Genomic DNA, 27,110 nt, shown 5'->3' on the forward strand with positions numbered 1-27,110 from the left:
ACAAAGGGGATGTGTGTCCGACTCGGAGGGAGAGACTCAGTGCTGCTAAACAGCCTGACATGAGGCTCACCATCAGAGAACGGACACACAACCCGTATCTATAAAAAGCCGAATATTTCTAAGTCGGCGTTCAGACCCATTGGGATAAGGCTTCCAAAATCGAATATCAAACGTGATTCGGCCCTAGACATCCTATCTATATGTTTCCCACCCCGCCAGTGTGTATCGATCTTTTGTAATGCCATAAAAAACATCCCTGTTGGGTCTTTATTATGGACCTCTTTAAAATGTTTGGATAGTGAATGTTTTATGTATCCATTTCTGATATTCCGCAGATGTTCACTTATCCTAGTTTTTAGGCATCGTTTTGTCCTACCAATGTACTGTTTCCCACACAGACATTGGATGAGATAGATTACACTGGAAGAGTTGCAAGTGAGAAAGCTTTTTACCGTCAAGGAGAAAGTATTTTGAGATGAATTAATATCCGCGGTCTTTCTTGCAAAGTTGGTTATCTTGCATCCTTGGCATTTCCCGCATCTATAAAATCCTTTAAGACTCATCCAATTTCCTTTTAAAGCGGTTTTTTTAGGATTATATTTAATTGAAGGTGCAATTTTTAAACCCAGATTCTGTGCTCGTGTATATGTGATTTTTGGTTTTAATGGTAAAAGTGAACCAATTATTTTGTCCTGTGTTAATAGGTGCCAATATTTGTTAATAATACGATCTATTTTTCTATATTGAGTGGAGAAAGGTAATATAATCCTAAAATCCGCCTTATTATCCGTAGTTTTATTTGTTATCCGGTTATCTGGAATTTTGGAGTCTTTACTGAAAAAGGTTTCTCTTGGTATCTTGTTTACTTTCTGTATTGCTGTTTCTAGGATATGTATAGGGTATCTCTTGTCCGTAAATTTATCCTTCAATAGTTCGGCTTCTTTTTGATATTGTAGGTCTTCTGTACAGTTTCTTTTCAGACGACGAAACTGTCCAAAAGGTACATTCGTCAGCCAATGTGGCAAATGGCAGCTCGAGTATAATATATACCCATTTTTAGCTGTCTTTTTCTGAAACGTACGACATATATATTTATCTTCTTTTTTCATTATATTTAGATCAAGGAATTCCGTTTCTAACTGATTTATATTTGCTGTGAAGGTTAAATTATACACATTCTTATTTATCTCGGAAATGAAGGAACATAGGCTAATTTCATTACCTCTCCAGATCAGGATGACGTCATCAATATATCTGCGCCAGAGCACCAGGTTGCCCCCTATGTTGGGATCAATGAACGTTTCTTCCCAATGGGCCAGAAACAAGTTAGCATAACTGGGGGCAAACCTGGTGCCCATGGCAGTCCCCGTGATCTGGAGGTAATAATTGTCCTTAAAAAAGAAATAATTGTGTTCCAATATATGTTTAACACCTTCCGCAATAAATTCTGATTGTTCCGGTTTTAAATTTTCTTTCCCTAATTGAGCTCTAAGAGCATGGAGACCTTGGTTGTGGTTAATCACTGTATATAGTGATTTGATATCTAGGGTTGCTAGGATCCAATTGTCTTCTACCTTTAATTTTTCTAAGGCTTCAATAATTTCTGTAGTGTCCTTTAAATATGATTTTGTATTTTTGACTATCGGTTGTAACCACGAGTCTATATATTTAGACAAGTTCGAGGTTAAAGATCCGATGCCAGATATTATGGGACGACCTGGTGGACAGGTCGCATCTTTATGTACCTTAGGTAGGCAATATAACACTGGTAACCTACCAGGTGTTCCCATAATAAAATTGAATTCTGTTTTATTAGGGATTTCTAAATCTAGTCCTTTGGTACAAAAATTGAGTAATTTTTCTTTAAAAGAGACAGTTGGATCCCCTTTTAATATCTTATAGGTTTCTGCATCGGATAGATGTCTTAAACACTCTTTATTGTAATCCTGGGTGTTTAAAATTACTATAGCGCCCCCCTTATCGGCGGGGCGTATCGTAATTTCTTCACTGTCCTGTAATTCTCTCATTGCCAGTGCTTCTTTTTTTGATAAATTATTATTATGTGTTTGTTTTTCTTTCAATTTTCTCAAATCCATTTCAACACATTTTTGGAAGCCTGCTATTTCTGGGCCTATTTCATTTCTGGGAAATTTTTTAGATTTGTTTTTAAATAGAGTATGTTGGAATTTTTCAATTGTACATATTTGTGGGACCAACGGGTTTTTTAAAAAATATTTTTTTAGGCACATATTTTTGATAAATTTTTGTATACCAATATAAGTGTCAAATTTGTTTAACTTCGTAGATGGGGCGAATTTAAGACCTTTATTTAAGAGCGATATTTGTGTTTGGGTTAAAACTGCATCACTCAAATTGATAATATTATCTTTCTCTAATAATCTTTTCTGTAGTTTTTGTGTCTTTTTACGTCCTCTACGTGTTTTCTTTGGTCTCTTTGATTGGAGTAGTGCTGTTGGTGTATCGGTGTTATAAACTGTTGTTCTCTGTATCTCGGTGCTCGTGGGTGTCCTTGTTGGTGATTCTCTGTATGTGGGTTGTGATATCTTAAATTGTAAGGGTGTTTTGGGGGGGGGAGTGTGTTTGTGAATTGGGGATAATGGGGATGGTGATCTCCTGTGTTTCGGTCGTGTGGAGTGGTGAGGTGGAGTTCGATCTAAAAAAACTTGCTCTGTGAAATTTTCAAATCTGTTTCTTACTGGTATATTGTACCTTTGTTTTTCATTGGGGATTATTTCTACAGTATTTTGAGTGTCTAATACTGTTTCATTTGATTTTGATTTGCTTTCCTGTATATCAAACTTTCTAAGTTTTTTACTTTTTTTGAAAATAATATCCTGTTCAGTTTTGTCTAAACTTCTGCAGATTCTTTCTTGCCAGTTATTGTATGTTTCATCTTTCGCTAGACGTTCCATATCCCCTTTAATTTGATTAATTTTTTCACCTATTATGGCAAGAATTTGGGTTCTGCGTTTTATTATTAATTCAATTAGCCCCCGTGATTGAGTATCTAAAAATTTGTCCCATTCTTGGTTAAATTCCTCGCTCCATAAATCTTGAGCTGGTATTTTAAATAGTTGTAAACCTTTTGGTATTGTATTTTGGTTTAAATATTGTTTCAAAGATTTAATTTCCCAGTATTGTCTTAATTGTTTTAGTAATAGGGTCTCTAATTCCCTGAATACCTCAGCTGTAGATTTTGCTCTATTTGCTGATGAATCCGTTCCTTCAGGGACATCAAACATATATGTATCAACTTTCTTAATTTTGTGTTCCATATGGTTCCACACATCCATATTTACAAACAGAGGAGCTAAATTCCAAATAGGGTGAAAAAGTAGGCTTGAAAGAGAAGTGTTTGAGGAATAGCTCACTCTGTGTGCAAACAAGGAACCAGGTGCTCTAGGCCAGAGGATCTGTATCACCCTTACAGATAAATGTAAAATAAATAAATAAATAAATAAATTGGACTGGCACTCTGTATGTGTGGTAATAGAATAAATACATTCACTTTTTTTGAATATGTCTGAATACTGAAATCCTGCAAATCTTGGGACATCAAGCAACATGTATCATCATTATGTGTTTTTATATTTTTATATATATATATAGATATATTTTTTATTTCATTTTCACATTTTCATATTTTTATTTCCATATATATATATATATATATATATATATATATATATATATATATATATATCTTAACTATTTATATTTGTATTTACTTGTATGTATGTTATATGTTTTTATTCAAATTTAATGATCTGATGAATAGATTAGTATTCTATATATTTTTTATATATAAATAATTACTGCAGTATCATTTATTATATTTATTTAATGTATCTTTTAACAAGCATTGAATTAGGTCCGAATCAAACATTGTTGCAAAATACCGCATCAAAAACGCACAGAATAGCACTTATTATAAAATCTTGAAATTTGGAAATCCAGACCGCTTTTTGTGTCCCAGTATCCATGATAAATGGAATAATGAACAAATAATTGAAACTGGGAATCCAAACCGCTTTTTGTATTTCTCTTTGCGGTCTATATAAACTCATTCCAAAGTTTGGGAGATCAGCTGCCACTGAGGAAGGGGAAGAGGTCCCCGAAATGCGTCTGGCGTAACAAGCTGATACACTCCCATTATAATCAAGGCCTTCTCCGGATACACAGATGAAGAAATCTGTGAACAGTCCATTGTAATAACTGGAGCGCTCCAGTGAAAAAAACTCCATCTAGGACCTGCCGAGCATAGCTCTTGCTATTCTGATTGCCGCACCAGATCTCGCGATACTCTGCCAGAAGTCCCAGACCGGAGACGTCACGGATCACGTGGGACGCAGCATACTCTGCGATACAGACGGCTAAGCAAGCAGCACGCTTCGGCGTTTATCTCCAAGTACGGGATCAGCCGCACCATATATGTGAGTGACTCTGTTTTCCACTTCAGCTGGCTCAAGGTAATATCCGATATCTTTCTTACCTTGGTGTACTGCATTACAGTGACTGCAATTTACCGCTATTCAGGGGACAACTCATCTGTGCTGAAGTTTCGGCAGCACATATACTTTGTGCCCAAACTGCACAATCATCACGCTCATTTGCGTTCTTTTGCACCTACAAAATTTTGTGATTGAAAGGACAACCACTATACCCAACCAAGTTTGGTGGTCCGAATATATGAACTTTATACCATAGATGAACTTCATATCATAGATTAACGAACGTACCACCATATCAGTGCTGCTATTCATATTTTAGCGTTCATATATGTTTTATCCTATTGTGCATTTTATTGTATTTTTGTTTAGGAATTAAATTGTGATCACCTTTTATTACATCATTTACTGTATTTATTCCATTACCACACATACAGAGTGCCAGTCCAATTTATTTATTTTACATTTATCTGTAAGGGTGATACAGATCCTCTGGCCTAGAGCACCTGGTTCCTTGTTTGCACACAGAGTGAGCTATTCCTCAAACACTTCTCTTTCAAAGAATTGTCCTTGCCTCATGTATATACAGCGACATAAAAGGCCTTTTATGTCATGTGAATGCCTAATTTTTGGGGCCTGTACTGGCCGACAGTTACATATTTATCCTGTGACCGCCTAATGTACCTTCAGCCACAGAATCCAAAGTTCTTTGCTGTCAGGTGAATGCCTATTGGCTAATTTTTGGGGTCTGTACTGGCTGACAGTTGCATATTTATCCTGTAACTGCCTAATGCACCTCCAGCCACAGATTTCAAAGTTCTTTGCTGTCAGGTGAATGCTTATTGCCTAATTTTTGGGGCCTATACTGGCCGACAGTTACATATTTATCCTGTGACCGCCTAATACACCTCCAGCCACAAAATCCAAAGTTCTTTGCTGTCAGCTAAATGCCTATTGGCTAATTTTTGGGGCCTGTACTGGCCGACAGTTACATATTTATCCTGTGACCGCCTAATGTACCTCCAGTCACAGAATCCAAAGTTCTTTGCTGTCAGGTGAATGCCTATTGCCAAATTTTTGGGGCTATACTGGCCGACAGTTACATTTTAATCCTGTGACCGCCTAATGTACCTCCAGCCACAGAATCCAAAGTTCTTTGCTGTCAGGTGAATGCCTATTGGATAATTTTTGGGGTCTGTACTGGCCGACAGTTACATTTTTTATATCTAGCCACATAATCACACTCTTGTCTCACTCCTCTGTCTCTCATTATGGTGGCTTATGAACTGCATTCACCATAAGGACCTTCTAATGTCACCGGGTCATGTGACTGTGCTCCCCACCCCATATTGTGCCCCTCATCCCGTACTGTGCCCCCTTATACCCTGCATTGTGCCCTTTTACCACAACCTGTGCAGTGCCCCTAGTCATTCTCTGTACTGTGCCCTCTTATACCCTTTTATCCGGTCACGGTATGGCAGTGTTATCCGTTCACTGTGCAGAGGTGTTATCCGGTCAGTGTATGGTGGTGTTATCCAATAACTGGATGGTCATAACTGTATCTCTTACCCTGCCCACACCATCCTTTTTTAGACCTGGCATAAGCAGGAAAAATATGCAGATTGTGGTGCTAAGGACCCTTGCGCCACAATCTGTGTCAGAAATACGCCTAACATAGACGTATTTCTATATAATAAATGACCATCTAATTGCGTTTATTATTCGGGGGTAGAGCTAATATCTTTATATTATATAGATTCTAGTGTATTATACTGTATTTCCCAGTAGAAAATGATCATTGGGAAACACAGTCCTCATCTCTGACCACCAGGACCAGGTAGCGCTCGGTCAGTACATGGCGGCCTCCCCTCTCTGCCACGCTGCTCCGATGTTTACTGGTGCTTATTCTGACACTAGGGCTGGGTTCACATCCAATTTTTGCCATCCATTTAATGCATACCAAAAATGTATGCGTTAACAGATGCCTCAGACTGATGTCGTACAGTGGCGTCCGTTCACCATACAGTTCCAAGGTAGAAAAAAAAATTACGTTAACGTATGTATTTTTTTTATGGACTCTGCAGGATACAAAAACGTGGAGTGCTGCACATTTGTATAAATCAAACCGATAGGAAATAAAAATTTTCTAGGCTCCAGCAGGGCACATTTTTGAAAGTTTCCCTTTAAGACGTATAAAAATGGTCCCTGATTAAAATGCATATTTTTTGTGGGAATTTTTGCCAATGATCCCCCTCTGGTATATCAATGTCCTAGTTGTGGGACTTTATGTGTATTTCTAGTAAGTGTTTGCAAATATGACCTGAAGGTTTTTCAGGTTTGTCTGCCATTAAAGTGAATGGGGCCCACCCGAACGCGCGGTTCACGAATATTTGATTGCAAACGCGCGTTCGCGAATCATCCCGGCCGATGTTCGCCCATCACTACTCACATTTTTTAAAATATTTTAGTATATCTTTTAGAGGGGCAACACTGAAGATATGGCACTTTGATACAATGTAAAGTAGTCAGTGTACAACTGGTGTAAGTGTAAATTTGGTGTGCCCTCAAAATAACTCAACACACAGCTATTAATGTCTGTCTGTGTGTGTGTATATATATATATATATATATATATATATATATATATATACACTGCTCAAAAAAATAAAGGGAACACTTAAACAACACAATGTAACTCTAAGTCAATCACACTTCTGTGAAATCAAACTGTCCACTTAGGAAGCAACACAGAGTGACAATCAATTTCACATGCTGTTGTGCAAATGGGATAGACAACAGGTGGAAATTATAGGCAATTAGCAAGACACCCCCAATAAAGGAGTGGTTCTGCAGGTGGTGACCTGACCACTTCTCAGTTCCTATGCTTACTGGCTGATGTTTTGGTCACTTTTGAATGCTGCCGGTGCTTTCACTCTAGTGGTAGCATGAGACGGAGTCTACAACCCACACAAGTGGCTCAGGTAGTGCAGCTTATCCAGGATGGCACATCAATGCGAGCTGTGGCAAGAAGGTTTGCTGTGTCTGTCAGCGTAGTGTCCAGAGTATGGAGGCGCTACCAGGAGACAGGCCAGTACATCAGGAGACGTGGAGGAGGCCGTAGGAGGGCAACAACCCAGCAGCAGGACCGCTACCTCCGCCTTTGTGCAAGGAGGAACAGGAGGAGCACTGCCAGAGCCCTGCAAAATGACCTCCAGCAGGCCACAAATGTGCATGTGTCTGCTCAAACGGCGCCCTGTGCTCTTCACAGATGAAAGCAGGTTCACACTGAGCACATGTGACAGACTCTGGAGATGCCGTGGAGAACGTTCTGCTGCCTGCAACATCCTCCAGCATGACCGGTTTGGCATTGGGTCAGTAATGGTGTGGGGTGGCATTTCTTTGGAGGGCTGCACAGCCCTCCATGTGCTCACCAGAGGTAGCCTGACTGCCATTAGGTACCGAGATGAGATCCTCAGACCCCTTGTGAGACCATATGCTGGTGCGGTTGGCCCTGGGTTCCTCCTAATGCAAGACAATGCTAGACCTCATGTGGCTGGAGTGTGTCAGCAGTTCCTGCAAGACGAAGGCATTGATGCTATGGACTGGCCCGCCCGTTCCCCAGACCTGAATCCAATTGAGCACATCTGGGACATCACGTCTCGCTCTATCCACCAATGTCACGTTGCACCACAGACTGTCCAGGAGTTGGCAGATGCTTTAGTCCAGGTCTGAGAGGAGATCCCTCAGGAGACCGTCTGCCACCTCATCAGGAGCATGCACAGGCGTTGTAGGGAGGTCAAACAGGCACGTGGAGGCCACACACACTATTGAGCCTCATTTTGACTTGTTTTAAGGACATTACATCAAAGTTGGATCAGCCTGTAGTGTGTTTTTCCACTTTAATTTTGAGGGTGACTCCAAATCCAGACCTCCATGGGTTAAAAAATTTGATTTCCATATTTTTTTTTTGTGTGATTTTGTTGTCAGCACATTCAACTATGTAAAGAACAAAGTATTTCAGAAGAATATTTAATTAATTCAGATCTAGGATGTGTTATTTTTGTGTTCCCTTTATTTTTTTGAGCAGTGTATATATAAACATGTACCCCAGATTAAATACATACTTTCGGATAAACCTCAGAATACAGACCCTTGAATAAATGTGTACCCTAGAATAACTACAGATCTACAGATTTCCAAATCAGACCCAAAAACAGATCAGCAAAACAACTACAGACCCAAGACCCCATAAAGACAAACACAACACCATACTCTTTAAATAAATGCAGTCTATCTTGTCTCCATGCATTCTCCCGATATCCGGGTTCCTTACCTAATGTCTCTGTCTTGTCTCCCCTTCTATCCTCCTTCTTGTTTCCTTACTCCTACATTTTTGTTATTTGTTTATTTTTTTTAGTTCTCCTTATTATACTCATATTCTCAAATGTTTCATAAGTGGATACTAATCAACATTAATAATGTCTTATATCTTTGTATATATTACATCTTTCATGTGTTTTTCACAATTGCCTCTTACAATGCTTTGTAATTATTATTGCTAATCTGCTTGAATAAATCAATAAAAACTGATTGAACTATAAATAAATGCAGTCTATGCAGACCCTAGACCAAACTCCCCTAAATAAATCTAGATCTCAGACTTGACCCCCTAAATGAATTCAGGCCCCAGACACACAGAACAGCTCACACTTTCTTCCTGTGAGGAGCTTGGCTACTCCACTCATTGGCTTACAGACCTACACAAATATGGTCATGTGACATGTGGTGAAAGATATAGACTGCCCTAGTGATAGAAATCCTCCACCAAGTTATCCCCTCTCCCCCTCGTGATTTATGTTCTACTGTGTGCATGAGTCAGAGTTCAAACCAGAACCCTGTTGTGGAATCTTTCAGAAATGATTTGGCATTTTAAAATCTTTTTAGAAAAAATGTGTCCTTTTGTGCATTTTTTGTGTCATTTCTGGGTTATTTTGCACAAGTATTCCCTTGAGTTTTGCATAAAACACAGAAAAAACACCATACCCTCACCTTTTAACAATTTCATAAAAAATGCCATAAAGCACCACTGAGACATTAAATATAAAACAATGTTTATGTCGACATTCTAGTATTTTTCTTCCAACAAGCATTAGGGCACAGCATTTAGAACACAAAATGCAGCAAAAACAATCATTACACAACACGAAATGCACAATTAAACACTGGATGTGAAATCGACTCATGGTATTATGCAATGAATTACTTTGCATAATGTAATTATGGGATTATTTAATCTGAGTGGCTTGTCCAAATTTATGTAAATGAGGCAGCACGGTGGCTCAGTGGTTAGCACCGGTGCCTTGCAGTGCTGGTGTCACTGCCACTTCTGTGAGAAGGTCTGACAGACGTCCTTTTCTACCTCTTGCATGATGTTCTCTGTTTTGGTTTCACTTTGTCATCTCATTTCCTTCTCCCAGGTGTCACCTATTTAGACTAATCCTATTTCCTTTATATTCCCTCCCATACTGCCTCACTTTGCGGTTTATACTACTTCCTGGATTGAAGTGTTCACTGCTGGAGACTTCTGTAGCTGCTTGTTCAGATAAGTCCTTTCATGTATTGTGTTTCCTTGCTGGCTTGATTCTAGGTGACCCTGACTCCCTCCGTATTAAGTGCAGGGAGCCGGTGGTCGTGTCCCCTCACTATTATAGGGTTTTCAGGTGTCACACAGTCTAGGTACGAGGGCATGCAATCGTCTACCTCTGAGACCCTTCTATGTGCTTAGCAGTCAGGGTGAACTCTTAGGGTTTTATAGGGGTCACCTTTATGCTCCTTAGTTTGGGATCAAGCCAGTCGGATGTTTATCCATAACTTCCAGCTATCTGCAACATCACTCGTGACAGCTGGGGTCCAAGGTTTGAATCCAACCATGGACAACATTTGCATGGAGTTTGTATGTTCTTCACATGTTTGCGTGGGTTACCTCACACACTCCAAAGACATAAAGATAGGGACCTTAGATTGTAATCCCCATTGGGGACAGCCTGATGATAATGTCTGTGAAGCGCTGCAGAATATAGCAGCACTATATAAATGCATAAAATAAATAAATGAATGCATAATCCTTGTATTATAAAAAGTTATGCAACTTTCTGCTTTCTAATGACTCAAGAGACTTGCTCTTTGTCAGTGGCTAGCTTTCATATACTTAATTAACCTGTTTCAACCATAGATCAATCATGTTTAGTCTTTTGTTATATATTTCCTATCGCACTTGGGCCCCTGGCACTGAATAGAAATTAGTTAACAGCAAGCAGAGATCTTGAAAGTAGCAAAGAATTAAAACACAAACTTGATGATTAAATAAGAATAGGAGAAACTGGTTTACCAGATCACACAGTAAATACCGAGCCTTCTCTCATGTGTAAACTGAATGTGTGGAGAATTTATTATTGCCCTTGTATTTATTTTCAGTACCCTGTACTATGATGCCTTCTATGACTTGCCTCCATTTTGATCATACATGACTACATATAAAGTATATATTCTGAATATTTGCCTTAACTGTATCTAAATCAGTGCGTCTTACTGGTACAAAAAGTGGCTGCGGAGTAGGTGGCTGTGGGGCCTGCACAGTCATGGTGTCTTCCATTCATCCAGTGTCTAAGAAAATCCTGTATCCTTTTCCAAACTCATGAGAAAATACTAAGACATTTATAAAATAAGTGACTACACAACATTTCTTTCATAGTTTTTGTTTTGTGTCATCTGAAAATAGGATTCACTTTATTCTAAAACGCACATTCTGGCCTGATTTCGATGGGATTGGCCGACCATTTAATATTTATGAGGTAGTCCAGACTCGGCCCTGATGTTGGGAGGGGTATGGATTGGACAGTTAGATTTTAAGTACCTTATCCTTTTGTTTTTAGGAAAGGTTCACAAATCACATCACCTTTTTGTTTTCCGTTCTTCTGACCCATCAGTAGAACAGAAAACAAAGAAAAAAAAACAGATCTTTTATTTTGAGTATCTATTATGCTAATTTTGCATCCGTTTTTATCTGAGATCTGTTGTTTTAGATAGAAGAAAATATCTTCCATGAGGACTTGGAAGTCATTTATTAAGACCTGAGTTTTGGACGCTGGTCTTAATAAGCCCCTGTGCAGGATGGATCCGCTGAAGTTCTGTTGAGGTGCCGGACTCTACATACCTTTGGGGGATCCAGTGCTGGTCTAAACGTAAGACAGCCTCCTTGCTGGTTTACATTTACACCATTTTCTACACCTAAAACACTTTTTTACACCTGGCATGAGTCCGGAAAAGTCGCAGATTGTGACGCAAATGACCTCTGCGCCGCACTCTGCGCCAGAAATAAGCCTAATGTAGGCATATTTCTGATCATAAACAACGCCCTTTATTTTTCGTCTAAAATACAGAAGGGAAAACAAAACGGTGATGTGAACCTGACATAGGCAGATAAGCTGCTAACCGAGGCGTCTGGCAGTGACTTTGTCCCCTCTCCCCATTCACAACATGGAGATGCTATCAAGCTGAGTGGGCATGAGTGTGGGGGGATTGGCAGAGATCTCCCAAAGTCCTTTATACATAGAAAACAATTTATCGGAATTAATTACTGCGGAAACTTCTGTCCTAAGCTTTTATATTACCTTAAAGGAAATGTGTCATCAGAAAATGACCTATTGTTCACATCACTTTTTTATGTTTTTCCACAACACTGTCTGAATCTGGCCTATGTGAAATGACCTGTTTAGTACGTGGCCAAAATCCGTGTTCCCTACAGATGCAAACTGTATATGTAATCTAGTCGAATAATAGCCAACTGAAGCTGTAAAAGACATTGATAGATAATGACTAAAAAATTTAAAAATAAAATAATGTTCCACTGTTAGCTTCAAGATGCCATGGTCATGTAAAACTGTGTACCAGCATGCAGAAACCATATTGGTACCACGTGCGCAGCACCCAAGTGATCTCACTGGGCACTGGAATATCCGAAATGGACATTTGTTAAATTGGCAAGAAGTGGGATGAAGCTTGGCTATAACTCTCATAGAGCTCACAGCAGTGGCGTAGCCGGCTTTCTGTTAGGTATACCAATCTCATGACAATCAGTGAAAAACTAAGGCTATGTTCACACCTCTGGTGAACATTACCGGCAGGCTGTTCCGGCAGAAAATAGCCTGCCGGTGTTCACAGGTCCGGATCAACAAATCTCTGCCAGATTCCTACTGACTAGAATGGGATCTGGCAGAGGTCCGGCCTCTTTCTGGTATAAATGCCATGTTTCAGCCAGACAAATACCTTTGCATGCAGCAGTTTTTATCCAGCAGACAGCCGCCATTTATGCTGGATCAGGCGGCCAGAGCATCTCTAACAGATATAAACGTAGCTTTAAAAATGGTTAGACACCATGTACACTGAACAAAAACAACGCAACACTTTCAGTTGCATGAGCTGAACTCAAAGATCAGAAAAATTTTCTACCTACGCAAAAGACCCATTAGTCTCAAATATTGTTCACAAATCTGTCTACATCTGTGTTAGTGAGCACTTCTCCTTTGCCGAGATAATCTATCCCACCTCACAGGTGTGGCATATTAAGGTGCTGATTAGACAGCATGAATATTGCACAGGTGTGCCTTAGACTGCCCAAAATAAAAGTCCACTTTGAAATGTGCAGTTTGATCACACAGCACAATGCCACAGATGTCACAACGTTTGAGGGAGTGTGTAATTGGCATGCTGACTGCAGTAATGTCTACCAGAGCTGTTACATGTGCAATGAATGTTCATTTCTCTACCATAAGCCGTCTTCAAAGGCATTTCAGAGAATTTGGCAGTACATACAACCGGCCTCACAACCATAGACCACGTGTAACCACACCAGCCCAGGACCTCCACAACCAGCATGTTCACCTGAATGATCGTCTGAGACCAGCCATCCGGACAGCTGCAGCAACAATCGGTTTGCATAACCAAAGAATTTCTACACAAACTGTCAGAAACCGTCTCAGGGAAGCTCATCTGCATGCTCGTCATCCTCATCAGGGTCTGGACCTGACTGCAGTTAGTCGTCGTAACCGACTTGAGTGGGAAAATACTCACATTCGTTGGCGTCTGGCACGTTGGAGACGCGTTCTGTTCATGGATGAGTCCCGGTTTTCACTGTTCAGGGCAGATGACAGACAGAGTGTGTGGCGTTGTGTGGGCGAGCGGTTTGTTGACGTCAATGTTGTGGATTGAGTGGCCCATGGTAGAGGTGGGGTTATGGTATGGGCAGGCGTATGTTATGGACAACGAACACAGGTGCATTTTATTGATGGCATTTTGAATGCACAGAGATACCGTGACGAGATCCTGAGACCCATTGTTGTGCCATTCATCCACGACCATCACCTCATGTTGCGGTTGTGAGACTAGTTGGATATACTGCCAAATTTGGAGACAGCTTATGGTAGAGAAGTGAACATTCATTGCACGGGCAACAGCTCTGGTAGACATTCCTGCAGTCAGCATGCCAATTGCAAGCTCCCTCAAACGTTGCAACATCTGTGGCATTGTGCTGTGTGATCAAACTGCACATTTCAGAGTGGTTCTTATTGTGGGCAGTCTAAGGCACACCTGTGCAATATTCATGCTGTCTAATCAGCACCTAGATATGCCACACCTGTAAGGTGGGATGGATTATCTCGGCAAAGGAGAAGTGCTCACTAACACAGATTTAGACAGATTTGTGAACAATATTTAAGAGTAATGGGTCTTTTGTGTATGTAGAAAATGTCAGATCTTTGAGTTCAGCTCATGTAAAATGGGAGCAAAACCGAAAGTGTTGTGTTTATATTTTTGTTCAGTGTAGATATGCACCTATGCTTAGCATATACATCCAATATTTCAATCCCAGATTGTGGGGCAGATTAACATGGTTCCTGTCCATCTGGGAATGCCCCCAAGTTACTAAAGGCCATGCAAATAGATGGTAATGCAAGTCTAGTGATTGAGCAACTTGCAGAGCTTCTTGTATTCACGCTGCAGGGGCAAATTCACAGCATTCCATATAGAGGTGGGCTGTATGTACTAACATCACATAGAGAAATTTTTTTGGTTTAGGTCAGACAATTACTGTATGCAGTAATATATGAGGGAGGGTATACAAGGACACAGATGCCTTTGAAGTATCACCTTTCTCATTGCAGATCACAAGCCTTTTTATGAAGCAGTGCATGCAAGGACTTAAAATCCTAAGCCGACTGATTGCAGAACTTTCTTTCCTCTGCCTGTGCACCAGTTAGGTGTTTTAAATAGTTAATTAGCTGTTCTACCCTTATATTTAAGGACCCATGACGTACCGGTACGTCATGGGTTTAAAGCGCGATTGCGGCGCGGTGGGGGTTAATCGGAACAGGATGTCCGCTGAAATCATTCAGCGGGCATCCTGTCACAACGGCGGGGGAAGTCATGTGACCCTCCCTGTATCGGCGATTGCAGAAAACCGCATGTCAATTCAGATCTGCGGTTTGCTGCGTTTCTGGTCCATTCGGGTCTCTGGTGACCCGATGAACCGGAAAAAGACTGTGATCGGACACACCGCCAATCACAGTCCGAGCATTTGGGAGAGGCGGTGCTGGCCGTGGTACTGATGGTCGCTGTCCAGGAAGCTGATTGGTGCTGGAGAGAGGCGGGAGATTCAAACTCCCGGCGCTCCTCTCTCCCCTCCTCTTTCTTTTTCAGCACCTGCACCGTCCAGCACCATCCTCACCAGGCTCCTGCAATCCCCCCCCCCGTTGGCACCTATCACCCTCATGCACCCATCACCCTCCAGGTAGGTTAGGGTCAGTGAGGGACAGGCACCGTTAGGCAGGGATAGAAGGGAAAAGTTAGTTAGGGAAAAAAAATAACCCTTTATCTAAATTTATTCTTTTCTAGCTTTGAGACCCTAGACCCCCCCCTGCCACTTGTTGTGTTTATATTTTTGTTCAGTGGAGATATGCACCTATCCTTAGCATTTACATCCAATATTTCAATCCCAGATTGTTGGGCAGATTAACATGGTTCCTGTCCATCTGGGAATGCCCCCAATATAGCAAACACGTTACTAAAGGCCATGCATCAACTGTTGCATCAACTGTTTCATTCTCTGCAGTTTTGCCTGTGCATAACCTTCAGCATGACAGGAAGATGGGCATTAAGGAATTCAATGTATGGCTTGGTGAATGGTGTCTGAACCAAGGGTTTGGCTTTGTGTCTCATGTTAGCTCTTGTTGGAATGGAAAAGAACTGTACAAGAAAGATGGTTTGCATCTTTCTCTCAAAGGAACGAATGTCCTCGGTGAACAGTTCCAAGTATTTGCTAAGAAGCATTTAAACTAGGAAAGGGGGGCAAAAGAGTGATAATCCAGCAGTCCAACTGCCCCCCGGGACAATGCCAGAAGAGGCCAGTAGCACAAAGGTTAAGAAATGACAAGCTCAGAGTCTTGTCTACAAATGCTCGCAGTCTAGGGAATAAGATCAATGAACTTGAGGCTATAATGGCATCTGAGAATATAGATGTAGTGGCTGTTACTGAGACGTGGTTCAAGGGGACTAATGACTGGGATATATCAATACCAGGGTTCTCTCTATACAGGAAAGACAGAGAAGGCAAGAAGGGGGAGGGGTGGGCCTGTATGTGAAAGATAGCATAAAATCTAATTTGATACAAGTTAGCAAGAACAATTTAGAGTCAGTTTGGGTTACCGTGCAGCTTGATAATCATAAAGGTAACTCGTGTAGGTGTGATATATAGACCACCTAGCCAAGTCAAAGAATTAGATGATCTACTAGTTGAGGAAATAGCTAAAATGACATTGAAGGGGGAAGTTATCATTATGGGAGACTTCAATCTTCCAGATGTAAACTGGAAAACCAAAATAGCTAGTTCTGCCAGGAGTACAGATATTCTAAATTCCCTACTGGGATTATCTCTACAGCAAGTAGTGGAGGAGCCAACCCGGAAGGAGGCCATTTTAGATTTAGTATTCACAAATGGGAATTTGGTATCGGATATTACTGTAGGGGAAAGCTTGGGATCTAGTGATCACCAGTCAGTGTGGTTTACTATAAGTACAGTGACTGAGTCACACCACACAAAAACAAAAGTTTTAGATTTTAGAAAAACTGACTTTTCTAAAATTAGATTAGTGGTATACGAGTCCCTATCAGACTGGAACAGTTTCATTTGAGTCCAGGAGAAATGGGACTACTTAAAAGTGGCACTATTAAAAGGCAACAGAAAATTGTATTAGGCTTGTCAGTAAAAGCAAAAAAAGGAAGAGACCACTCTGGTACTCAGAAGAAAAGGCCAAAATCATTAAAAACAAAAAGATAGCATTTAGGAATTATAAAAAAAAAAAAACGAGGATGACAGACAAATTTATAAGATTAGGCAGAGAGAGGCCAAACAAGTTATAAGAGCTTCTAAAGCGCAGGCAGAAGAAAAATTAGCTCAGTCAGTAAAAAAAGGCGAGAAGGCATTCTTCAGATACATAAATGAAAAAAGGAAACTAAAACAAGGAATTACCAAATTAAAAACAATAGAAGGAAGGTATATGGAAGAAGATAAAGAACTAGCTGACTGCCTCAATGAATACTTCTGTTCAGTTTTTACAAAGGAAAATGAAGGAGAAGGACCTCAGTTAGGAAAGAAGACTAATGAATCTTTTGATGCATGTGTCTTTACAGAGGAAGAGGTTCTAAGTCAGCTGTCTAAAATTAATACAAATAAGTCACAGGGGCCTGATGGGATACACCCAAAGCTATTAAAAGAGCTCAGCGGTGAACTAGCAAAACCATTAACAGATTTATTTAACCAATCACTGGCAACAGGAGTCGTCCCAGAAGATTGGAAATTAGCAAATGTTGTGCCCATTCACAAGAAAGGTAGTAGGGAGGAGTCGGGCAACTATAGGCCAGTAAGCCTGACATCAATAGTGGGGAAATTAATGGAAACCATACTTAAGGAGAGGATTGTGGAACATCTAAAATCCCATGGATTGAAAGATGAAAAACAGCATGGGTTTACTTCAGGGAGATCATGTCAAACTAATCTTATTGATTTTTTTGATTGGGTGACTAAAATAATAGATGGAAGAGGTGCAGTAGACATCGCTTATCTAGACTTTAGTAAGGCTTTTGATACTGTCCCACATAGAAGGATTATCAATAAAGTGCAGTCTTTGGGCTTGGACTCCCATATTGTTGAATGGATTAGGCAGTGGCTGAGGGACAGGCAACAGAGGGTTGTAATCAATGGAGTATATTCAGACCAAGGTCTTGTTACCAGTGGGGTACCTCAGGGATCTGTTATGGGACCCATATTGTTTAATATCTTTATCAGCGAAATTGCAGAAGGCCTCGATGGTAAGGTGTGTCTTTTTGCTGATGACACAAAGATTTGTAACAGGGTTGATGTTCCTGGAGGGATACACCAAATGGAAAAGGATTTAGGAAAACTAGAGGAATGGTCAAAAATCTGGCAACTAAAATTTAATGTGGATAAGTGCAAAATAATGCACCTAGGGCGTAAAAACCCAAGAGCAGAATATAAAATCAGTGATACAGTCCTAACCTCAGTATCTGAGGAAAGGGATTTAGGGGTCATTATTTCAGAAGACTTAAAGGTAGGCAGACAATGTCATAGAGCAGCAGGAAATGCTAGCAGAATGCTTGGGTGTATAGGGAGAGGCATTACTAGTAGAAAGAGGGAGGTGCTCATGCCGCTCTACAGAGCACTAGTGAGACCTCATTTGGAGTATTGTGCTCAGTACTGGAGACCATATCTCCAGAAGGATATTGATACTTTGGAGAGAGTTCAGAGAAGAGCTACTAAACTGGTACATGGATTGCAGGATAAAACTTACCAGGAAAGATTAAAGGACCTTAACATGTATAGCTTGGAAGAAAGACGAGACAGAGGGGATATGATAGAAACTTTTAAATACATAAAGGGAATCAACAAGGTAAAAGAGGAGAGAATATTTAAAAGAAGAAAAACTGCTACAAGAGGACATCGTTTTAAATTAGAGGGGCAAAGGTTTAAAAGTAATATCAGGAAGTATTACTTTACTGAGAGAGTAGTGGATGAATGGAATAGCCTTCCTGCAGAAGTGGTAGCTGTGGAGGAGTTTAAGCATGCATGGGATAGGCATAAGGCCATCCTTCATATAAGATAGGGCCAGGGGCTATCCATAGTATTCAGTATATTGGGCAGACTAGATGGACCAAATGGTTCTTATCTGCCGACACATTCTATGTTTCTATGTTTCAAATAGATGGTAATGCAAGTCTAGTGATTGAGCAACTTGCAGAGCTTCTTGTATTCACGCTGCAGGGTCAAATTCACAGCATTCCATATAGAGGTGGGCTGTATGTACTAACATCACATAGAGAACATTTTTTGGTTTAGGTCAGACAATTACTGTATGCAGTAATATATGAGGGAGGGTATACAAGGACACAGATGCCTTTGAAGTATCACCTTTCTCATTGCAGATCACAAGCCTTTTTATGAAGCAGTGCATGCAAGGACTTAAAATCCTAAGCCGACTGATTGCAGAACTTTCTTTCCTCTGCCTGTGCACCAGTTAGGTGTTTTAAACAGTTAAATAGCTGTTCTACCCTCATATTTAACCCCTTAGGGACGCATGACATACTGGTACGGCATGTTTCCCGAGTCCTTAAGGACCCATGACGTACCGGTACGTCATGGGTTTAAAACGCGATTGCGGCGCGGCGGTGGGGGTTAATCGGAACAGGATGTCCGCTGAAATCATTCAGCGGGCATCCTGTCACAACGGCGGGGGAAGTCATGTGACCCCCATGTATTGGCGATCGCAGAAAACCGCAGGTCAATTCAGACCTGCGGTTTGCTGCGTTTCTGGTCCATTCGGGTCTCCGGTGACCCGATGAACCGGAAAAAGACTGTGATCGGTGGTGTGATTACACACCACCAATCACAGTCCGAGCATTTGGGAGAGGCGGTGCTGGCCGTGGTGCTGATGGCCGCTGTCCAGGGAGCTGATTGGTGCTGGAGAGAGGCGGGAGATTCAAACTCCCGGCGCTCCTCTCTCCCCTCCTCTTTCTGTTTCAGCACCTGCACCGTCCAGCACCGTCCTCACCAGGCTCCTGCAATCCCCCCCGTCGGCACCCATCACCCTCCAGGTAGGTTAGGGTCAGTGAGGGAGAGGCACCGTTAGGCAGGGATAGAAGGGAAATTGTTAGTTAGGAAAAAAAAACAAAAAACTATTTATCAAAATTTATTCTTTTCTAGCTTTGAGACCCTAGACCCCCCCCTGCCACTGCACTCTTAGCGTCCAGCCACTGTTAGCGCATCGCCCGCGTTTGAACTTTTTTTTTTTCTAACACTTGTCCATTTTTTTTTTTACTTTTTAGTACGCGAACACCCATGCACCCACACACACGCACATACAATAAAGTTTTTACGCACGCACATACACACGCACACACACATACCCATGGCCGGCCGGATGTTGTCGGTGGAGGAGGCATACGCCCAGCTTGCCTCCAACTCCGAGAGACCCGATGAGGATGACCCCACGTTCCTCTTGTCATCCGCATCTTACTCATCATCATCTGATGACGATGAGCCCCCAAGGTGGCGGAGACGCCGCCAGGCGGAGCCAGGGGCCCCACATGCTAGGGACCCTGTGGCCCACCCTCAGGGGCGTAACTAGAGATGACTGGACCCCACAGCAAATTTTTGTATGGGCCCCCCCCCGTGTAAACCCCGCTCCTTTGGCTAGTCACGATTTAGACCAGACCAGGCTGCCACACCATCCTTTTCCTATTATATATATTATATACATACACACACACCCTATCTGTCATGTAGTGTCATTCTATCATACTGTTGTGGGGGCCGTGTCAAAGTCTTAGGCCCCTTTGACACGAGCGTGTTTTCCACGCGGGTGCAATGCGTGATGTGAACGCATTGCACCTGCACTGAATCCGGACCCATTCACTTCAATGGGGCTGTGTACATGATCAGTGATTTTCACACATCACTTGTGCGTTGCGTAAAAGTCGCAGCATGCTCTATCCTCTGCGTTTTTCACGTAGCGCAGGCCCCACAGAAGTGAATGGGGCTGCTTGAAAATCGCATTGCATCCGCAAGCATTGCGGATGCAATGCGATTTTCACAGATGGTTGCTAGGAGATGATAGGGACCCGAACTTTATTATTTTCCCTTATAACATGGTTAAAAGGGAAAATAATAGCATTCTTAATACAGAATGCTAAGTAACATGTGGCTTGAGGGGTTAAAAAATAATAAAATATTAAATTATTCACCTCATCCACTTGATCGCGCAGCCCGGCTCGTCTTCTTTCAGGACCTGGCAGGAAAAGTACCTTTGGTGACGTCACCGCGCTCACAACATGGTGAGCGTGGTGACGTCGGAGCAGGTCCTGCTGAATGAAGATAGAAATCTTCTATCTTCATTCAGCAGGACCTGCGCCGACGTCACCACGCTCACCACCAGGTTGCTAGGAGATATTGTTTGTAAACTTTTAGTTTTTTATCACGTGCATGAAAAACGCATCAAAACGCATTGCACCCACGCAGAAAAAACTGAACACAATCGTAGACAAAACCGACTGAACTTGCTTGAAAAATGGAGCGAGTTTCACTGAATGCACCGTGAACGCATCTGGAGCCAACCCGTATCATTCGTGTGAAAGAGGCCAGCCATTCCCGTATTGCGGACTGCATATGCGGATCAGCAATAAATGGGCACCCTTCCGTGTGCATTCCGCATCACGGATGCAGAGCCATTAACTTCAATGGGTCCGCAAATCCAGAGATGCGGAAGGGTGAGAAACGGAATCACGGAACGGAACATTACGTAAGCACTACACAGTGCTTCCGTGGGGTTCCATTCCGCACTTCCGTTCCACCAATAGATAGAACATGTCCCTTTTGCAGAATTGTGCTTTCCTGGGTAATATACCCGGAGAGGTGAACATGACATCACACTACACTGTATGTACAGCACAGTATGACCCCTGCTGTAGGATAGGCGCCCATTCTATGTATTGCTGCAGGGCTGACACCGACTGTAGTCTGTCCCCATGGTCTGAGCCCCTGGTAACCAGTGGTGTAGCTAGAAATGACTGGGCCCCACAGCAAATTTTTAAACGGGTAGGCAGATGTCATACAGTGGCAACTCTATGGTGAACGGATGTCATTGTCATGGCATCAGTATGAGGCATCCGAATACGTTTTTTTGTATACGTTAAACGGATGGAAAAAATGTGATGTGAACCCACCCTTAAATGTGGGACAAAAATGTGATGTGAACTAGCAGTGCATTGTACAGTTGTTGAAAAAACCATACTCGCCTGCTCCCCGTTTCTCCGTGATCTTCCAGTCCCCATTCTGGCCTCATACTGGTGTCCCCAAGCTGCACATGGGTGCCCAGAGGAGTGTGGCATCAGATGGATAGGGGGCCTAGAGGGCAGGGCATGAGATAAGTAGGGGGCCCACAGGACAGGACTGGGGGGGGAGGGCTACTGAGAGGACAGCAGATGAATGCAGCTGGGGGGGCAAAGGACAGCAGATGAATGCAGCTGGGGGGGGGGGGCTACATGAGATGCAGGACAGCTAGGGTTGGCAGGGATAAGCCTGGAATGTATGGGCTCCTGATAGTGACAGGCACAGCATCTTCTTTCTGCAGCACTTTCTGTCACTATTCAGTCTCCCCTCTCCCTCCTGTTCCTGCCGACTACAGAGCAGTCTCTGTAGCAGAAGCTGGGCTGTACTAATAGTTAAGAGAGGGAGAGGAGGAGGATCTCCCTGTAGCACACTGTACTGAGCCCTGGCTGCACTATTAAGCAGACAGGCTCCTCTATTAATGGTCCGTGCTGATGGGCGGGGCTTATCTCCCTGCTCTGCTCCGAGGACATTCTAAAGCAGCAGTGAAGTGAGAGTAGAGGGGGGTGTGGCCAGTCTGACTGTTTACTACTGCTCCGGGCCCCTTGTCAGCCCGGACCCTGAAGCAGCTGCTTCCCCTGATTCCCTGGTAGGTACGCCACTGCCCACCCTAGTACGAGCCGCCCTGGTGCTCGTACTGGTTTCCCGGCCCACCAAATAAGCCCACCGGAGTCCCCTGAACTTAGCTGGTGTCCCCCAGTGGATTTTGAGCCCGAGATTCCAGATTTTGTTGGCAATCCAGGAATCCAGATACCCACAGTGGGGTTCACTGAAATTGACTTTTTTAGTTTTTTTTTCAGTGACCCATTTGTGAATCTGATGGTGGAGCAGATGAACCTGTACGCCCAACAGTTCGTTGCTCAGCACCCGGGCTCTTTTTTGGCTAGACCCGGTGGCTGGACACCAGTCAGTGCACCCGAGATGAGGACATTTTGGGGCCTCGTGCTGCACATGGGTCTAGTGCAAAAACCCAGTGTCAGGCATTACTGGAGTGGGGACGTCCTCTACCAGACCCCACTTTACAGTACGGTCATGACACGTCCCTGGTTTGAGGCCATCCGGAAATGTCAGCATTATTCAGATAATGCAGCATGTTTCCCCCGAGGTGATCCTGCCTATGACCGTCTGTATAAGATACGGCTGGTCATCGATCACTTCGGGGACAAATTTGCGCAGGCCTACGTACCTGGAAGGGAGGTCGCGGTTGATGAGTCTCTCGTTGCGTTCAAGGGGAGACTCAGTTTCCGCCAATACATTCCCACTAAGCGGGCGAGGTATGGCGTGAAGCTGTACAAAATTTGTGAGAGTACCTCAGGGTACACTTACAAATTTCGTGTGTACGAGGGGCGAAATTCCCGTATTCAACCCCCAGAATGTCCCCCCACTCTGGGTGTTAGCGGGAAACTCGTACCCACTGCTAGATAAGGGTTACCACTTGTACGTGGATAACTTTTATACTAGCATTCCCTTGTTCAGGTCCCTTGCCGCCAGATCCACGTTCGCTTGTGGGACCGTGCAGAAAAATCAGCGCGGCCTCCCTGCCTACCCCCTCCAGGTACCTATCCCCAGGGGTGAGATGCGTGCACTTACCAATTGAAACCTGTTGCTGGTCAGGTATAAGGACAAGAGGGATGTCCTTGTACTGTCCACAATCCACGGTAATGGAATCACCCCTGTCCCTGTGCGAGGTACCGCGGCACCGGTCCTCAAGCCCGATTGTATAGTCGACTACAATCGGTATATGGGAGGAGTTGATCTCTCTGACAAGTCCTCAAGCCATATAATGCCATGTGCAAAACCCGGGCATGGTACAAAAAAGTTGTGGTCTACTTGGTACAGGTTACCTTGTACAACTCTTTTGTACTGTCCCAGAGCGCTGGCAACACAGGGACATTCCTCCAATTCTATGAGGCAGTCCTCAATGACCTGATTTTTTCAGACCGGCAAAGAGCAGGCCGGAGTACCTCGGGAATTGGAGGTGCCCGGATCGTCCCTGGCCAACATTTTCCAGGTGTGGTCCCCCATACTGGAAAGAAGGGACGAACGCAAAAAAGATGCAGAGTGTGTCACATGAGGGGGATACGGAAGGACACCACCACTCAATGTGACACTTGCCCCGATCATCCGGGCCTCTGCGTTATCGATTGCTTCAGGGAGTATCACACTTCCATGGAGTACTACATTTTTATAATCCCCAATAGTCCCCTAGAGAACATAAAAAAGGATGGCTCTCAGACTTTGGAGACACGGAAACAATTTTTTTCCCCAAAAATATTAGTTTTAGTGCAGGCATCCTTAAACTGCGTCCCTCCAGATGTTGTAAAACTATAACTCCCAGCATGCCCAGACAACCACACAGCCATCAGCAGGGCATGGTGGGAATTGTAGTTTTACAACATCTGGAGGGCCGCAGTTTGAGGATGCCTGCTTAGTGTCTCCAAAGTCTGAGAGCCATACATATTGGGCATCGCCGCGTCCGTAAAAATCTTCTCTATAAAAATAACATGTAACCCCCCGGATGAATAGCGTTGAAAAAAAAAAAAAAGTGTAAAAAAAAGCAATTTTTTGTCACCTAACATCACAAAAAGTGTAATAGCGAGCGATCAAAATGTCATATGCACCCCCAATTAGTGCCAATAAAACCGCCATCTCATCCCGCAAAAAATGAGCCCCTACATTAAATAGTCGCCCAACAAAAAGAAAAAAAAAGCTCCCAGGCTATGGAGATACTAAAATAATTTTTTTGGGTTCCTAAAATTATAATATAGTGTAAAATCTAAATACATTTTAAAATGTAGACATATTAGGTATAACCACATCCGTAAGAATCTGCCCTATAAAAATAACATTTGACTAAACCCCTCGGATGAACAGCGTTAAAAATATAAAATAAAACGGTGCGAAAACACCCATTTTTTGGCAAAATTTCCATTTGAATCCTTTTTTTCCGGTAATAAAGCAAGGGTTAACAGCCAAACAAAACTAAATATTTATTGCCCTGATTCTGTAGTTTGCAGAAACATCCCATATGTGGTCGTAAATGGCTATATAGCCACACGGCAGGGCAAAGAACAAAGGGAACGCCATATGGTTTCTGGACGGCAGATTTTGATGGACTGGTTTATTTACACCATGTCCCATTAGAAGCCCCCCCTGATGTAGCCTAGACTAGAAACTCCAAAAAAGTGACCCCATCTAAGAAACTACACCCCTCAAGGTATTCAAAAGTTACTTTACAAACTTTGTTAACCCTTTAGGTGTTCCACAAAACTAAATAGAAACTAATTTAGAATTTTCATTTTTTGTTACCTTGCCTCAAAATGTGTAATATAGAGCAACCAAAAATCATATTTACCCTAAAATATTCCCAAAACAACAACCACCTTATCCCGTAGTTTCCTAGATGGGGTCACGTTTATGGAGTTTCTACTCTTGGGGTGCATCAGGGGGCTTGAAAGGGTACATGGTGTAAATAAACCAGTCCAGCAAAATCTGCCTTCCAAAAACCATATGGCCTTCCCCTTCTTCTATGTCCTGCTGTTTAGCCAAATAGTAGTTTACGACCACATATGGGGTGTTTCTGCAAACTACAGAATCAGGGCAACCCATATTGAGTTTTGTTTGGCTGTTTACCCATTTTTTCCAGTAATAAAGTAAGGGTTAAAATGGAAAATTTTCCAAAAAATAGAAATTCAAAAATTGTTTCTCCATCTGCCATTAACTCTTGTGGAACACCTAAAGGGTTAACAAAGTTTGTAAACCCAGTTTTGAATACCTTGAGGGGTGTAATTTCTTAGATGGAGTCACTTTTTTGGAATTTCTATTCTAGGGGTGCAACGGGGGGCTTGAAATGGGACATGGTATAAACAAAACCAGTCCTGCAAAATCTGCCTTCCAAAACCCATATGGCGTTCCCCTCCTTCTATGTCCTGCCGTTTGGCCAAACAGTAGTTTAGGACCACATATGGGGTGTTTTTGCAAACTACAGAATCAGGGCAACCCATATTGAGTTTTGTTTGGCAGTTAACTCTTACTTTATTACGGGAAAAAATGGGTTAAAATTGAAAATTTTCAAAAAAATAGAAATTCCTAAATTGTTTCTCCATCTGCCATTAACTCTTGTGGAACAACTAAAGGGTTAACAAAGTTTGTAAACCTAGTTTTGAATACCTTGAGGGGTGTACTTTCTTAGATGGAGTCACTTTTTTGAAATTTCTATTCTAGGGATGCAACGGGGGGCTTGAAATGGGACATGGTATAAACAAAACCAGTCCTGCAAAATCTGCCTTGCAAAAACCATATGGCGTTCCCCTCCTTCTATGTCCTCCCGTTTGGCCAAACAGTAGTTTACGACAACATATGGGGTGTTTCTGCAAACTGAATCAGGGCAACCCATATTGAGTTTTGTTTGGCAGTTAACCCTTGCTTTGTTCCTGGAAAGAATGGATTATATTGGAAAATTTTCCCAAAAAAATCGAAATTCTTAAATTTTATGTCCATTTGCCATGAAGTCTTGTGAAAGACCTAAAGGGTTAACCAAGTTTGTAAAATCAGTTTTGAATACCTTGAGGGGTGTAGTTTCTAAAATGGGGTCATTTTTGGATGGTTTCTATTACGTATGCCTCATAAAGTGACTTCAGACCTGAACTGGTCCATAAAAAGTGGGATTTGGAAAATTTCAGAAAAATTTCAAAATTTGCTTCTAAACTTCTAAGCTATGTAACATCCCCAAAAATAAAATATCATTCCCAAAATGATACAAACATGAAGTAGACATATGGGGAATGTAAAGTCATCATAATTTTTGGGGGTATTACTATGTATTACAGAAGTAGAGAAACTGAAACTTTGAAATTTGCAAATTTTTCAAATTTTTTTGTAAATTTGGTATTTTTTTATGCAAAAAAAAATAACTTTTTTGACCCAATTTTAGCAGTGTCATGAAGTACAATATGTGCCGAAAAAATTCTCAGAACGGCCTGGGTAAGTAAAAGCGTTTTAAAGTTATCAGCACTTAAAGGGATTCTGTCATCAGAAATGAGCCCTATAAGCTAAACATATGGCGATGTCCCTTGTAAAACACAGAATCCTAAAGTGAGTTTATCAAATGCCCCTGTGGTTCTATATTCATA

The 27,110-nt window shown here is 42.1% G+C and overlaps 1 protein-coding gene across 1 annotated transcript in view; it reads left to right on the top strand.

Annotated features, from left to right (window-relative positions):
- Positions 1-27,110, top strand: part of LOC121007369 (aldehyde oxidase 1-like) — a 226,651-nt gene that overhangs the window by 27,307 nt on the left and 172,234 nt on the right. The window contains exon 3 of the mRNA XM_040439251.1: positions 11,049-11,145. Coding sequence (XP_040295185.1) covers positions 11,049-11,145 — 97 coding nt within the window. The remainder of the gene's footprint in view (positions 1-11,048; positions 11,146-27,110) is intronic.

The sequence above is a fragment of the Bufo bufo genome, chromosome 7 (genome assembly GCF_905171765.1).
Source record: "Bufo bufo chromosome 7, aBufBuf1.1, whole genome shotgun sequence".
Classification (NCBI taxonomy): Eukaryota; Metazoa; Chordata; class Amphibia; order Anura; family Bufonidae; genus Bufo; species Bufo bufo.